The sequence below is a fragment of the Taudactylus pleione genome, unplaced genomic scaffold, assembly GCF_031769625.1.
Source record: "Taudactylus pleione unplaced genomic scaffold, aTauple2 ptg000199l, whole genome shotgun sequence".
Taxonomy (NCBI): Eukaryota; Metazoa; Chordata; class Amphibia; order Anura; family Myobatrachidae; genus Taudactylus; species Taudactylus pleione.
In genome coordinates, this window is record NW_028284601.1 from 3,087,523 (window position 1) to 3,103,690 (window position 16,168).

The 16,168-nt window shown below is 44.7% G+C and overlaps 1 protein-coding gene across 3 annotated transcripts in view; it reads left to right on the forward strand.

Annotated features, from left to right (window-relative positions):
- The window catches only part of LOC148518705 (calpain-1 catalytic subunit-like), a 92,733-nt gene that overhangs the window by 35,644 nt on the left and 40,921 nt on the right, over positions 1–16,168 (forward strand). For all 3 annotated transcript variants that reach the window (XM_088477159.1, XM_088477158.1, XM_088477160.1), the window contains 3 exons: positions 11,062–11,098; positions 11,726–11,782; positions 11,905–11,965. In XM_088477159.1, the coding sequence (XP_088333285.1) occupies positions 11,062–11,098; positions 11,726–11,782; positions 11,905–11,965 (155 nt within the window). The remainder of the gene's footprint in view (positions 1–11,061; positions 11,099–11,725; positions 11,783–11,904; positions 11,966–16,168) is intronic.

The following is a 16,168-nucleotide window of genomic DNA, read 5'->3' on the forward strand; positions in this document are numbered from 1 at the left end:
GCTGCGGAGACCCGGTGATAGGGTCCCCTGGTTGTGGCATTACACCCTGGCCGGATTTGAGTCTGGTGTTATGTTTAAATATATGGGGGGGCCCTATTTTTAAAACCAGGACTGACTCAGCAGCCAGATGCTGGTTCCTAAAATACAGGGGGACCCTATTAATTTTTGTCCCCCGTATTTTTAGGAACCAGGACTTGCACAGCAGCCCGCGACTGGTTATGCTTTTTTATTGGGGGGGGGGACCCTACGTAACCTTTTTTTTTTACAGGTAGACCATACAAGCAGCCTTCACATGTCTCACTGATATGTGCAGGCTGCTTGTTCGGGAGAGTTTGGCAGAGGAAACACTGCAAACTCGGGTGAGAAATCTCTAAACTTGCTACTCGGGGGAGATATCTCGATCTGCTTCACCATCAGCCAACTCGCTCTCAGCTAAACTCACTTCTTAGTAAATTTGTGAGTTTCAGAAGCATCAAATCACCCGAGTTGCAAATCGAGTAGAAAAGAAAAACTAGATCAGCCTCGATTCTTAGTAAATTTACCCCTTAGTGTCTGTTTTTTATATTAAGGACTTGTTATTAAGTATTGAGGTCCTGTTTTTTAGTTATTTGTGACATTTTTTATAAAATAGCTCTTTGAAGCAGTATTATGCTATGCACCTCTATTTCTTTTATGTTGGTACAAGAATTATCACCTGGAATTCGTGTGTTGGAGCTGTAATAAAGGATTTATTGAAATATACTGTATGCTGTTGAATCCTCTTTGTGTGGGTAACCTTAAGACCTGAAGGGGTATTAAGAGTTGTGTGCTTTAAATATATCAAGAGGTGTGTACCTTAAACATCAGGTGGATGGGACGTTTCTATCAACACCTACTTCGGATATGAATAGTCCCTCACTTTTGGTGGATCAACAATCTCTTTAAATTACTACACTATAGGGCATATTCAATTAGCCGCAGGGTAATAATTGGTGCGCTGGCCGGGATTCATTTAGCGGGGATTCCATGAGCGGGTGACCCTGAGACCCCGCGCGCGAGTCCCCGCTGTTTGATTTTACCTCGCACCTCATGTAGGTGCGAGGTAAAATCAGCGTGAGGCCACCCTATTCGGCCTCGCGTGAGCAAGAATAACACACTGATTCCGCAGTTCTCGCGGAATCAGTGTGTTCTCGCGTGAAAGTCCATTTTTTTGACGCGGGGAAAAAGCTATTCTATTGAATAGCTTAACCCCGCGCCGCGGGACTTTCACCCCACAATTACTCACGTGAGAAGTCCCGCGGGTAATTGAATATGCCCCTATGACTGTTTCCTTTGTGTTCTCATCATTTTCTCTGAGCTAAACATAAGAATACAAAGAGCGCCATTCCAAGGGAGTGATATATTTGGAACTTACCTATACTGTATATGCACAAGCAGAGAGGTGCCCCGTGATAGGTTAGATGGGAGGCTGGGGGCAATTGGGAGAAGAGGAGAGGCAGCTGGTGAGCGCCAGTTAGTCCCGAGATAGCAGCGGAGAGGCAAAGACTACAGGTTGGAGGTGCCGCAGGCTAGGTCCGACAAGCAGTGTCTGTCACAGTGCGGAGCATGAGGAAGATGGCAGCCAAGTGAGTGAGAGCCAGAGGTGGACCAAGGGGAGTGCTGGTCCTGTGAGAAGTAGCGGAAGCAGAGTCAGTGAGGGGCAAAGTGCTTTTTATTATTGGAGATGGGTAGAACAACCCCCAGAGGTCGGCAGAGCACTGAAGGGCAGTACTGAGATCCGACAGCTGACTGCTGATCTGGGTGGACCCAAAGAGGCAACTGTGCCAAGAACCGACGAGAAAGGTGCCGTCAGAGAGGTTGGTGTAAAAACACAGCATCCAGATTCATACATATATTTTAAACTCAGCACAGCACCACAACAGAGATCTATTCATCAGCAAAGTTAACACAGTCCTAAGAGGGAAATAGCCGGAAAGGAGCTCAGCTGATCATTGACTCATTGCCAAGTTGTAACTTTCCTTGTGACTTTAAGTTATTAGTTACAGTTGTATCTACAGTATCTAGCCCAGAAACTTTCATTTAGCAGCCTAGGAATACACTTCAGCTATTATTGTAGTTTTTAACAGGATATTGCTCTGCAAATACTACCGAAAACCAACAAGGAAACATTGTGCACCACCGGGCTCTAGGGACAATTTGTAGTCATTTATACTGCAGTATAAAAATATTTAAAGTAGTTTGGTTCGCATTAGGGAGGCCAATCCCAGGATCGGCAGGATCCCAGAATTTGGGCCCAAAAGCTCCAGGATTTGAATCCCGGGACTGATGGCTTCAATCCTGGGATTTCCGGGATTACAGTGTGCATGCGCAGATTTCTATTCAGCCGGGCAGCGCTGAGCACTCGGCTTCGACTCACACTGCACAGCCCCACGCCAGCCCAACCCTTCGCGCCCGCCTGCCCATCCGCTTAAGACAAGGATTGTCTTCTGGTGCCGAGTCAGTGCCACGGCCACGTGGTGACAGCGAGTGACACTGTCACTGTGTCACGACTCACACTCTCTGAGCAGTATCCCGGGATTGAGATTTTTTTAATTCCCGAATCCTGGGATTGAAAATATGAGGCGGGATTGGCTTCCCTAGAACGCAGGCAGATACTAGAAATTGTTCTGTATAGCGCCTGAAAAATGTAGTGTTATGTATTTTATGTTATTAGATGTACTTTTATGAAATAGTCAAGATAATTTGTTTATGCTGAATTCTGAAGTTGTAGTGATCTGTTTATTGTATGAATTTACATTTTTTTCCTGTACGTAAAGTATAGTTTTGCCAATCTTGTATTTATTATCTGTGACTGAGTTACATCTAGAGTCTAAGGACCTCATTCAGAGCCGATCGTTGCGGCCGCACGGTCGTAAGGGAAAAGGGGCCGGTATGCAAATGATGCACTCACAAGTTGCGTCGTTAAGATGGGATCGTTAGCTGGACGACCAAGGGGAGGATGCGGCCGTAGGACTAAAAATACGCCCCCTTCTCATTCGCATTACACGTCATCTCCGGGCATATAAGGATTAATCGAGACCATCGGGAACCATCGGAGCTGGTCGTATAGCTTAAGGTTGACCATACCCTCTCTTAAGCACTACGATCAAGTCAATGTAAAATCCTCCCATGTCACGTGTGCTATGACACTACTTTGTTAATTACGCACTCCCATAAAACGCTGTTTGCATAGTCAGGCACGCCTGCGTTTGGATCTCCACTCCCCCGTTCACAAGCACCTTCCCCTGTTACCACCCACAAACGACCTGGCCAAGTTCAAGGAGAGAGATATTTCCGATCGTAACAGCTAGTTTGTGCACGCGCATTGCGAATTTTACGCATGCGCAGTTTAGCGAACATTGGTGGCGTACGACCGTGCGGCCGCAACGACCGACTCTGAATGAGGTCCTAAGTTCTAGTAGGGGAACTTGCCTCTCTGAAAAGGGGTTACCAGTGTTAAAAATATGTGAAGTCACTAGAGGCATACTGGGCTCTTGGGGGGTTATCACACTTTTGGCCTCACGAACAGGATATTACCAGGGCCCAAAGCAAGAGTCTGTCAGGATTCAGCCTGGGATCGGCCATAACTCACCACGGTGCTGGCTTCCCCTGACTAGCGGCACGGTCAGACGCCAGGTGCGGCGGGTGACACGCTGAGTATTATCCCCGGGGCCCTGTTGACTTCCACACAATACTCCATATCGGAGTTCCCACAGCGGCGGTCATGGGCGCAGCCATATTGTCTGTCTCACCTGACCGGACCCTTCACCAATGGCAGCCTGGTCACCTCTCAGCTGACTCTCTCTTCCAATGGGTAGTTACCTAAGTGTATAAAGCAGGACTCAAGGAAACAGGAAGTAACTTGAACAACTTCTTTTCTCCAGTAGCTGCTAGCTTCGGATCGCTGTTCCAGGCTCCACGCTGTTGTATCCTCCGTACACTTCACCAGTCTCTGTGATATTACTTCAGTCACTACTGTTATTCTCCAGTGATATTCAGCATCGGTCACTACCGATATTCTTCAGTGATTTTCAACATCAGTCACTACAAATATTCTTCAGTGATATTTAACATGTCACTTCAGTGATATTCAGCTTCAGTCACTACCGATATACTTCAGTGATATTTAACACCAGTCACTAACAGTGATCTTCAACATCGGTCACTACCAATATTCTTCAGTGGCATTCAACATTGGTCACTATCTATACTCTCCAGTGATATTCTACATCGATCACTACCGATATTCTTCAGTGTTATTCGACATCGGTCTCTACCAATACACTTCAGTATTACTACATCAGTGATTAACGATATTCTCCATTGATAATCTCCAGCCACTCAGTTGCTAATTCCTGGCTCCCTGATCAGGGGGCCGCGACCTGCTCATTGGGCACCGTGAAACCCAAATCCCACTTGGAAGGGTCACTGGTGAAAACCGCCAATGAGTTAGACTTCGCGGCTCTGGTCAGGGCTCATCAACACCTGGAATTAGCTGATGAGGAATCTACTTCCTCCTCGTTTACTGCTGCCTCCTTATCTAGTCACCCCGACTCCCAGTTCTCTGACTGGAAACCTTGAGGGCCAGGTCGTGACGGCATCATATTTAATATGGGATGTCACATAAGGAAAAACAGATGGGTCAGGGGAAGGTACCCAATAGGGGAAGTCCCATAATGCATACTGTTGCCCCCATTACCATGCCATATTATTTTAGGACACCATGGCTCCCCAGCTATTCGGGACATGGCCAATGCAGGAGCAATTGATTTCAAAGAGTTTAAGAACAAAAGTTTAGGTCATGTTCAGATTGTACCCAGTATGTGAGCCACAGAAAGTGGAAATATTAATTGGGACAACTGAAGGGGCTGTTCTGTGTGAGGCAAATTCTTGGGTACAGTCAAAAGAGAACTGTCAAAAATATATTGGAAATACTGGCGAACATTTTTGATTTCCGAACATTGTCGGAGATTAAACTGCATTTTTATACAAGAAAGCATTGAGCCTGTGAGTCACTAGGAGAGTTTGCTCTTGGCTTACAGGAAGCCCTGCAGGCCATTGAGACTTGCAAGCCAGTTGAAATAATTCAAGAAGATGAAGCACTTGTCAGACAGTTTGTTGAGGGAGTTCATGAGGAACAAATTAAAACGGCTTAGAATGATGCGGCTTCAAAATCCAACTAGCAGTTTCTTCAAGATTTTGGGAACCGATTCTGGACAAATGCAGAGCAATGCAAATATGGAATTAGCAACTCAACACATTCCGTCATTGGCTGGAGCAGTTCCTTTAGTTGTTTTGAAAGAACAAATTGCAGACCTTACTCAGGGCATGACGTATATGTGTAAAGGAATAAAGAGCTTGAAAGAGAGACCAAGAACAGAAGAGAAAGACTGGCATTCTGATAAAAGGCCCAGTTATAACAACAGATGGGGGACGACAGGAAATTATGGACAACGTGCTACTAATAAGTTTGACAAACAGGGTCGGCGTATCTGTATGCGCTGCCAGAAGACTGGTCATGTTGAACACAATTGCGCCAACAAGAAAATTTAAACTCAGAAGTCCTGAGGGTCGAGGACAAGCCCTTAGGAAGAATGGAGAGAATAGGTCCACTTGTGGAGGAAAAACAACCTGGAGGTGTGAGCCTTGGTCCGAATCGGCAATATGCACTGGACAAGCAATCAACACAGGTGCCAGATCCAAGATGACATCTTAACCCCCTGCATGCCACACTGCTGCTCATACAAGCACTCCCAGTCGAAGTCCTAGCTGTCGAAACGTGTTGTTGGAGCACTCTCCACAGACACTTGCAGACTCCATCCACAAAAAATGAAGGTTAATATAAATGTATTAAAACACACATCCCATAGTTAGGATACACTCACAGTACAATGAATAAAACAAAAAAAAGTAAAAAATGGAAATCAAAAAGGTGCAGATTAAGCATGCCTCTGGTAAAATAGATAGGCGGCAGGAAGCTATAGGTAACACACAGGGAACAAGGCTTGAGTGACACAAGGGTCATGTGGGACCACCCATTACCAGATGCCTAGTTTTGCCTATGCTTGTACCCAAAGACCCCTTAATGTCTGTGCCCTCCGGATTGTAAATTCCCAGACCATGGATATACTGAAATACATTCCAGTGAGGTAGCATTAATTCTGCAGAGAGTTCTGGGAAAGTCGGGAAAGAGGAACAAAGGTGATCTAACTATTCTTTATAGACATTAGCCAAACATGCACGTTTTGAATAGGTATTGTTCTTGTAAATAACAAATGTAAATAGTTTTTGTGTAAGAAAATATTATAGAGACTTTTCTACAGTGGACTTCGATGTCAACATCATTCATTCGATGTCAACATCATTCAGTCATTTTACAAGCAGACCTATAAAAGAAAGACGAGCATAATTCAGGACCTGAAGAGGAAGTCCTAAATAGTTAAATTGATGACAGCGAGTTTAGAGGCTTGACATTGATTGGCAGTAACTGCTGTTGGTCTTGGTGGCTTGGTCGCATCAACTTTGGTTGATGACAGATACACTTACTGGGAGGAACTCTGATTGTTCTTCATCAAGAAAGAAGACGTGATGACATGTGGGCTGGATGTATCAGTGGTTTAAAGACGTACTTTTCTGTGTGATTACATTAATGTCTTCTGACCCTCGTATTTCTTCAGATAAGACTACCAAGGATGGAAGAGAAGAGGATTGCTGCCAAGAGAGATATTGAGCTTCTCAAGATAAAAGCTATATCACATGGAAAATTTAGTGAAAGACATTGAGACATCAAAGAACAAAGCTTGGGATGGCGTGGATCCATGGATAGTAGAAGACCTAATAATTGCTCCATTTTCTATTCATATTTTTTATGGGGTTTAGACTTCTGGTGGGCGGGGCATAAAGTATGGCTGCATTTTACACTGGTTCCGTGCTCTCACCCTATACCTTCCCCATCTACCAATCAAACACCAAAAAAGATGCATTTGTACATGGTTCAGCCATTCAAAAGAATGATCCCAAAAAGTGTTTCAGAAGCCTGGAAGGAGGGGAAGTTGTGGAATTTCTGTGGTAAAAGGAGAAAAGGCTGTTAAAGCTGCTAATGGGACTGGCCCTGGAGGCGTTTCAGTGCGAGGCAGGAAATGTACAGTGGCTCAGAATCATTATGTCACAGCTGCCGACACTTGAGACCCCTGGAGGGCACAATAAACTGGGGTGGTCTTAGGAATGACCTTTCCATGAAACTCAGTAGCACAGTATAAAAGTAAAATAGAATTTATTCACAAAAGAATAATCAGCAAGGTCTCATATAAAGTCTCAAACAGCACAGAGATTCACATAGGCAATAATAAGTATAGGAAAGAATCCCCAAATATATATGCAATCTTTAAAATATAAGAACTAACGTGGTAGGGAACCCAGAGTCCAGTATGAGGTTAATACCTCAGGATGGCATTGAGGACCTTGGCCAGGGTAGAACCCTGTAGTAATGGAAATCCGGAGCAGAGCGAGCCCTGCAGAATAATATAGTTCCGGGACAGGGCCGAGACCTGCGGTGCAGTGAGAGATGAAGCAAACTTGAGCCTTGTGGTATAATGAAGACGAAGCAGGGTTAAACCCTGTAAGGTGATGAAATTCCAGAACAGGGTTGAGCCCTGCGACGTGGCTAGAGTTCGGAGCGGGGTTGAGTCCTGCGATGCAGAGAAGATTATAGCAGAGTTGAGCATTGTGGTGTGGCTAGGGATCGGCGCGGGGTTGAGCCCCGTGATGCAGAAAAGATTGTAGCGGGGTTGAGCCCCATGATGCGGAGTAGATTGTAGCAGGGTTGGCCCTGTGGTGTGGCTAGGGTTCGGAGCGGGGTTAAGCCCCGTGATGCAGAGAAGATTGTAGCAGGGTTGAGCCATGTAGTGTAGCTAGGGTTCGGAGCGGGGTTGAGCCCCGTGATGCAGAGATGACACTAACAATGCAGTTGACAACTGTAACAAGGATGAGTTCAATATCCACAGGAACGGAAAAACAACAGGTAAAGTAAATAGTGCAGCAAAATGATGAAAGCACAATGATGGAGCAAAAAGCAATACTTAGACAATAGGAATGCTGGGCTCTGTAGTACAGCGGATAACTGGCATCAGAAGTTCATCTGGAATGTGACAAAGTCCACAGCAATCCACAGGCACAGCGGGGATCTGGCAGGAGTCCAAGAAAAGACCTGAAAGCAACGTTGCACAGACACTGAGACACAGTAACAGGCTTTATACTAGAGGTCTGTGATCCATAGGAAGTTTCAGAACATGTGACCCAAATGGAATCAGGTTTGAAATAATGAGCAATCTAGGAATCCCACAACCTGACAACACCTGGGAAACAGATGATCACTTTAACACTCTATCCCCTGAATGAGAAGCATGCCAGCAACAGGGTAGCTCCTCCAACGACCACAATGAAACTTTGGCAAAAGTAGTCTATCTTTATGTACTGAAATAGTCGCAGTCCTGACACATTATCAGCGCTATGCACGCCGCAGAGGTCCTCCACATAACTACCAGCAAAACTGCCAACACGGTGAGGGTAGAGAGAAGCTAGAAGAAGTTATGAGTTTGGTAGACGAAGAGAGGGTTAATAAACAACATCTTTACTGGAGGCGTTGCTACACACCATACCATCAATGTCCCAATGTCCCAGTACAAGGTAAGTTAATGGATAGAACAGTTGGTCAACGAGTAGATGAACAAAGTGTATTGGTGCAAAGGTGTCTGCAGGGAATAACCCGACCGCGACTTCCTCTGCAACCACCGTGAATCGAGAGCATTAGCGATGATTCATGAGACTTCACAGGTTTGTAACACAAGTAACCCCTTTCAGAGGCCAGTTCCCCTACTAGACCTTGGACTCTAGATGTAACTCAGTAACAGGTAATAAATGCAAGTTTGGCAAAAGATTACAACTTTATTTTGCGGGTACGGATCAGCAGATGTCTCCATCAGGCTATACTTCCCGCATTGGAAATATGATAATTTCATACAATAAACAGATTATTAGAGCATTAATAAATTATCTTGACTATTTCATAAAAGTACATATTTACCAATTTGCCTAACATCTAATAACATAAAATACATAACACTACTTTTTCAGGCACTATACAGAACAATATCTCTAGTATCTTCCTGCGAACCAAACGACTTTAAATATTTTTCTGTTGCAGTATAAATTGCTAAAACAAAGTTAATTGTCCATAGAGATCGGTGGTGCACAATGTTTTCTTGTTGGTTTTCCGTAGTATTTGTAGAGCAATGTCCAGTTAAATACTACAATAATAGCTGCAAAGAGCCTGGAAGAGTCACTACTAAATATCAGTGTATTCCTAGGGTGCTCATTGAAAGTTTCTGGGCTAGATAGATACAACTATAACTTATTACTAAAAGTCAAAGGAAAGTTACAACTTGGCTTGGCAGTTACAATGAACAGCTGAGCTCCTTCCTGGCTATTTTGCTCTTAGGGGTATCCATTTAGCCCAGAACATTGTTCGGGCGCTAATGGATTCCCCGGGGCTATCCAATCAGCCCTGAAGTCAGCCCGACGCCGGCACTTATAGGGGCTTTTTTTTCGGGACCTGATGTGTCCTGAAAAATAATCCACGATAAGTGCTGTTTTTTTCAATTTAAAAAAAGGCAAAAACACGTTCAAAATAATAGGATAGGTTGAAAAAAAACATCGTCGAAAAACGGGGATGCTCGGCTAAAAATCCCCGTTTTTCACTGATCTCAAAGAAAAGTTACAACTTGGCTTGGCAGTTACAATGAACAGCTGAGCTCCTTCCTGGCTATTTTGCTCTTAGGGGTATCCAATTAGCCCAGAACATTGTTCGGGCGCTAATGGATTCCCCGTGGCTATCCAATCAGCCCTGAAGTCAGCCCGACGCCGGCACTTATAGGGGCTTTTTTTTCGGGACCTGATGTGTCCTGAAAAATAATCCACGATAAGTGCTGTTTTTTTCAATTTAAAAAAAGGCAAAAACACGTTCAAAATAATAGGATAGGGTGAAAAAAAACCGTCGAAAAACGGGGTGCTCGGTTAAAACTCCCCGTTTTTCACTGATCTCGGGGATCAATTAGTGCCCAAACAATGTTCGGGGCTAATTGGATACCACTTGGATTGTGTTAACTTTGCTGATGAATAGATCTCTGTGTTGTGCTGTGCTGATTATCTGAGAGTCTGAAACATATGTATGAAGCTGGATGCTGTGTTTTTACACCAACATCTCTGATGGCACCATTCTCATCAGGACCTGGGACAGTTGCCTCTTTGGGGCAGCCCTGATGAGCAGTCAGCTGTCGGATCTCAGTACTGCCCTTCAATGCTCTGCCAGCCTCTGGGAGCTATTCCACCAGCCTCCAATGATAAAAAAAACTCTACGCTTGTCACTGACTCTGCTGCCGCTACCTCACATCGTGGTATATGTATAAAGTAGAGCCTCCTCTTTGAACCACACATCAGGGTATATGTATAAAGCAGAGCCTCCTCTTTGAACCACACATCAGGGTATATGTATAAAGCAAAGCCTCCTATTTGAACCACACATCGGGGTAGATGTATAAAGCAGAGCCTCCTCTTTGAATCGCACATTGGGGTAGATGTATAAAGCAGAGCCTCCTCTTTGAACCGCACATCGGGGTATATGTATAAAGCAGAGCCTCCTCTTTGAACCGCACATCGGGGTAGATGTGTAAAGCAGAGCCTTCTCTTTGAACCGCATATCGGGGTAGATGTATAAAGCAGAGCCTCCTCTTTGTATTGCACATCGGGGTATATGTATAAAACAGAGCCTCCTCTTTGAATGGCACATCGGGGTATATGTATAAAGCAGAGCCTCCTCTTTGAACCGCATATCGGGGTAGATGTATAAAGCAGAGCCTCTTCTTTGCAAAATCGCATGCTTGCTGGAGATTTTAGAATTTTTCACACATGCGAAGTTGCAAATGATCGCTAAACTAGAACAGAAACAGGCCCCAATAGTGATTTTAATTGTCCTTTCCTCTATTTCAGGTCAGTGGTAGATCCCACAAATTGTGGAGCAATTCTGGTAAGTGTACAGCGATGAGCTCACTGAGATAATCACTTAGCACAGCTGTACACAGAAGTCCGTCATATGGATAACCGCAGATCTAAAGGGGAAATGGGCCCACGGAAACAAATGCAGATTATGTCCCAGGAAAAGAAAGACAATTTGTAGGGATCTTCTCTTCTTCTTTTCATTGTAAAAACTCCCATGTATGAGGCTGCAGCACTTTTCGTACTGGTCAATAGATCACCCGAGATCACTATTTTCATAACTGCTGAATTTGCAGTTGTTTTCAGGTGAACCAAGCGCAGTGTAACGCACCTTGCATCTGCCCATGAGTACGTAGCAATTTGGGATTTATGTAATGTGCATTTTGAGAGGACAAATTGCAGGTAGTTTTGTTCACTTGCTGCTCAAATATCAACCCACCTGTAGGCATAATAGTAACTATTTAGCATTATATCAAGCCTAACCATCCTGCATTGGGCTTCTATTTTACATGAAGACCGCTTACATGATATGTGCACTACCCCTAATATACAAAGACAGAAACATACCTGTTTATAATATATGCGTGTGCAGTTACATATGGCTCATGCTACTAGTCTTGCTGGAACGGGATGTGACCAGTGTGTTTGTCTATTACAGCCGGTGTGCCCCACAGAGGATCAGTGTCGGAGCAGATTTGTACAGTTTGCAAACCAGGCAAGTAACATGTTGCAGTAACATGCAATGCATAAAACAGATATCAGCCTATGTCTTTTCTCTCTTACCAATCTTCTACAAGACCCTAGGTCCTCCTCCTCTTCTCTCTTGCTTAATCACAGGATGGCAGAGTTAATGATGGGCAACTTCACAAGCTGTTGGCTTCACTACTGAGCAAGTTTGGTGAGTAAATCCAAACATTAAGGGGCTGATGAGGAGTTGAACGTACTTCTGTTTGCGGAGCATATCTTGTATGTTTTCAGACTGTACATGCTCCGGAACCACGTACAGGTGAGGCAGTCATAAGTATCTCAGTTGCACTTGTGACTGAGGAGGCATAATTAGGTTGTAATGTCTCCTTCCCATGTAAGCAAAGCTGAGACGTATCACTTGCACCTAGTATATGTACTGGAATCGGTATCTAATGCTGGCTGTCGGGATGCCTCCTGTCAAAATACCGACAACAGCATCTCAATGGTTGGTATGCCGACAGAGGGGTCGGGTAAGTATACTTACCCTCCTCCCATCTCCCACTAACCCTTTACTCACTTCTTATTCTGGATCTCTCAGCTGCATTTGACACTGCTGACCACTCTCTTCCCATACATACTGTACACTACAATCCCTAGGTCTCCAGCACACTGTCCTATCCTGATTCTCATCCTACTTATCTAATCGCTCTTTCAGTGTTCTCTGCTTCCCTTATCAGGTGGAGTACAAGGCTCAGGACCTCATTCAGAGCAGCTCGCAAAATGCGAGCGCTCGCTCTGCATGAGGCCAGCCGCTTCAATGTTCCGAGCCGGCCTCCTGGCCGCTTACTAGGCTGTGGGTGAACATAATAGATTCAACCTCAAGTAAGCAGTCTAGGTGTCATCCTTTACTCTGAACTGTCTTCTGCTCCCCACACTTAGGGGCCTATTCAGCATTACTAAAATTTTGATGGAGGTAATTAGGTTTAGAACTGGCATGGAGTTCTACCTAATTACCGGAGGAATTCATCATTCCTCCTCCCTATAACTATCTATTCCGAATAGCTGTCATTTTTGCGATGACAGCTTTTCAGGAAATAGATAGTTATCCCTCTCTACACTAACTTACTGCAGCTGTAATCAGTGCTGCGCATGCGCAGTTACGTTCACAAAAAGCGGCGCATGCGCAGCACTACCTACTGCTGCGGTAATTCTGTGTGTCCCCTCCAACCTCCCTCCTCCTCCTCCCCTCTCACCTACCTGTCCGCCGCAGCCGCCTTCGGCTCCGGCTGCTGCTCTGACACTGTGTTCTCCCAGCAGAACACAGTAAAGTTTAGGGAAAAAAAAGGTTTTGTTTTTTTTTCTAAACTTTACTGTGTTCTGCCGGGAGAACACAGGGTGAGATGTAACAGAGATCGAGTCTGCCAGAGGTGCGGGATGCAGATTGATCTCAATCGTTTTTTTAAAGTTGCAGTCATTTACAGGGCAAAGCCGAACTGGCTTTGCCCTGTAAATGACTGCAACTTTAAAAAAACCATTGAGATCAGTCTGCATCCCGCACATCTGGCAGACTCGATCTCTATTATATCCCGCCCACAGTGTCAGAACAGCCACCAGAGCCATAAGAGGGACCAGGGAGTGCCGTAGGGTGCCGAGGAGGACCTGCCCACGCTAAAACAGGTAAGTGTAACCCGCTATATGCCACCTGAGAGTGGCGTATAGTAACACCATCAAATTTGAAAATATATAATTTCGGAATTTGATGAATAGCCTAATTTATACATCCCCATAATAATGTACTAATGTATGGGGATTGTGAAAATTAACGCAGACGGACTTACCTAGGAGTATTCAGTGATATCTCCTGTGTTAAGTGTGTTCATGAATACTAAAAAAATTATAATTAAGGAAAATGTCCTTAAAATGGTTATTTTAGTGTTGACGAATAGGCCCCTTAATATGTAGCCAAATCATATTACATACATCTAAGAAACATATTCAGAATATGCACATCTCTCATACAAGACACTGCAAAAATGTGAAATCATGTAATTATATTTCCTGTATTGAATATTGCAGTAGTCTCCTTACTGGTCTTCTCCAAAACAGACTTTTACTCTACAATCTATTGTGAATGCAGTGGCTATACTGATCCATACTTACCTTCTTTACTTAACTGCTGAGATGACCGTGGAGCAGACACTAGTGACCGCTTAGGGGGCGGGGCCGGATTACTACATAATTAGGCCCCGCCCCATCACAGCAAATTGCTGCAAATCGTGGGAGCGTGATGAGGGGGCGGGGCTAAATGACGCAGTTTCCCATTGTTTAGCTCAGCCCCCTCCATACGGAGCCACGAGTCACGGCAATTATGCCGTGATTCCCGGAATTTATCTCCCCATCCTGCCCACTTCACTAGGAAGGGAACGGGATGTGAGACACGTGGATACTCTTCAGGAGGTGCGGGGGGCTCCTCAACAATTCGGGAGCCCCCCGACGCTTCCGGGAGGGTAGGTATGTATGTACTAATCTTCCTTGCAAAAGTTATTCTTTACCGTAATTACTATAAAACACACTTACTTACCTCCATTCCCCTCAGCACATCATGTCACTGCCTATCACTTACGGCCCTGTCCTCACTACCACACAACTCATCTCCTGATATACGCTGTGCTCAGAGCTGTAACTAGACTTTTTGGTGCCCTGTGCCAGAAAGAGCATTGGCGCTCCCCTCATTTTTCAAAGGGACATAATGCACCCAAAAAAGGGCCATGGCTTCATGGGGAAGGGCCAGGGAAGAGATAGGGGAGGCCAGGAGATGCTGGGGATGAAATAAGAGGAAGCTACAAGCAAGAATGATGATAAACAGAAATTTGACAGGCCCAAACAGCGCCCCCTGACCTGTGGTGCCCTGTGCGATGGCACCAGCCGCACTACCCTAGCTACGGCCCTGGCTGTGCTGCTGGGGGAACCTGCTCATTATATATAACTCTATCTGTGACTATTCTGCTCTCTCCATTTCTTTCAGTACACTGCCGCTGTTATATGCAGCCCTGTCCTCATTGCCACATCACTCATCTCCTGATATACTCTGTGCTGCTGGAGACCCTGCTCCTTCCACTATATATAACCACGTCCGGTTTCCTGCTGTCTCCGTCCATTCCAAGAAAAGAAAAAAATGAGCAGTATAACCTGCAAATCCCGGCACTTGAATTGGCTGTAAATGATAAATAATAGGACTCAGTGATGGCTGCAAGCAATGAGGGTTTGGTTAGAACCCCAGAGACCAAAGTCTGTATGAAACAACAGAAGCAAAGTATGCTGCGCTAAACACTGTGGATGTGATAGTTTATATCAGATCTATATAATTGTTTGCTGTCTGTTATTGAACAGGAGGCTTGATATTAAAAATAAAAATTATTTAATGAAACACATCAATAATATAGACCAAACAAATGAATAATGAAAATAAAAAAATATAAAAATATAAACATATATTGCATACAAACAATGAATGAATGAATGGAATATCACAAGCAACCTATATCAGGTGTGATATGACTGAGAATTGCTTGAGTGAATGGTTACTAATGTAACAATAAAAGGCAGAGGTTCCACAACATGATCTTTTAAAATAATGTCACTGATAATGCAACAGTGTAGCTGGAGCAATAATCACAATCCCACGAACAAGTATACTGAGCAGCCAAACTCTGCTGCTACAATGTGTTTCACTACTGGCGTCCCAGTGTGAAACAGGTGGTCCGCACTTGTGTTAAATAAAGTGAGTTGGAGGATAATAATGAAAAAACGACCTTTGGAATGATATCCGTGTAATTGTCCGTCCAGGATCATTCAACCGCAGCAGCTGCCATATGCCAAATAGCGGAGGACTCCAAAGGATTCATTTGTTTGGTCTATATTATTGATGTCTTTCATTAAATAAATTTTATTTTTAATATCAAGCCTCCTGTTCAATAACAGACAGCAAACCAATTATATAGATCTGATATAAACACAGGGGGGGCGTGTCGCAGCAACAGGGGGCATGTCCGGGTGGTGACGTGTTATTGGGGGCGGAGCATGGGACGTGACAGTGCGATTGCGTCACCATGGCGCCGCCCCCTCTTCACAATTGCGATATTAATGGCATTGTAACCCAGAGGGCAGGGCCACGATGACGCGATTCAGCGTGAATCTCGTCACTGGACTGGGTGGCTTGCCTGCCTTTCCAGGGGGCCGGAGGCGGCACCCGATTTTCGGGAGGCTCCCGGCCCAATCGGAAGAGTAGGCAAGTATGGCCCAGGCCCATGTAATTAGTACCCACTCCCCATGTCTCTCGCCACCCCTGCACATGTACAACGTTTCCATAACTCGCCTACTGCACATCCATAAAAATAATATAGTTTCTAGAAAA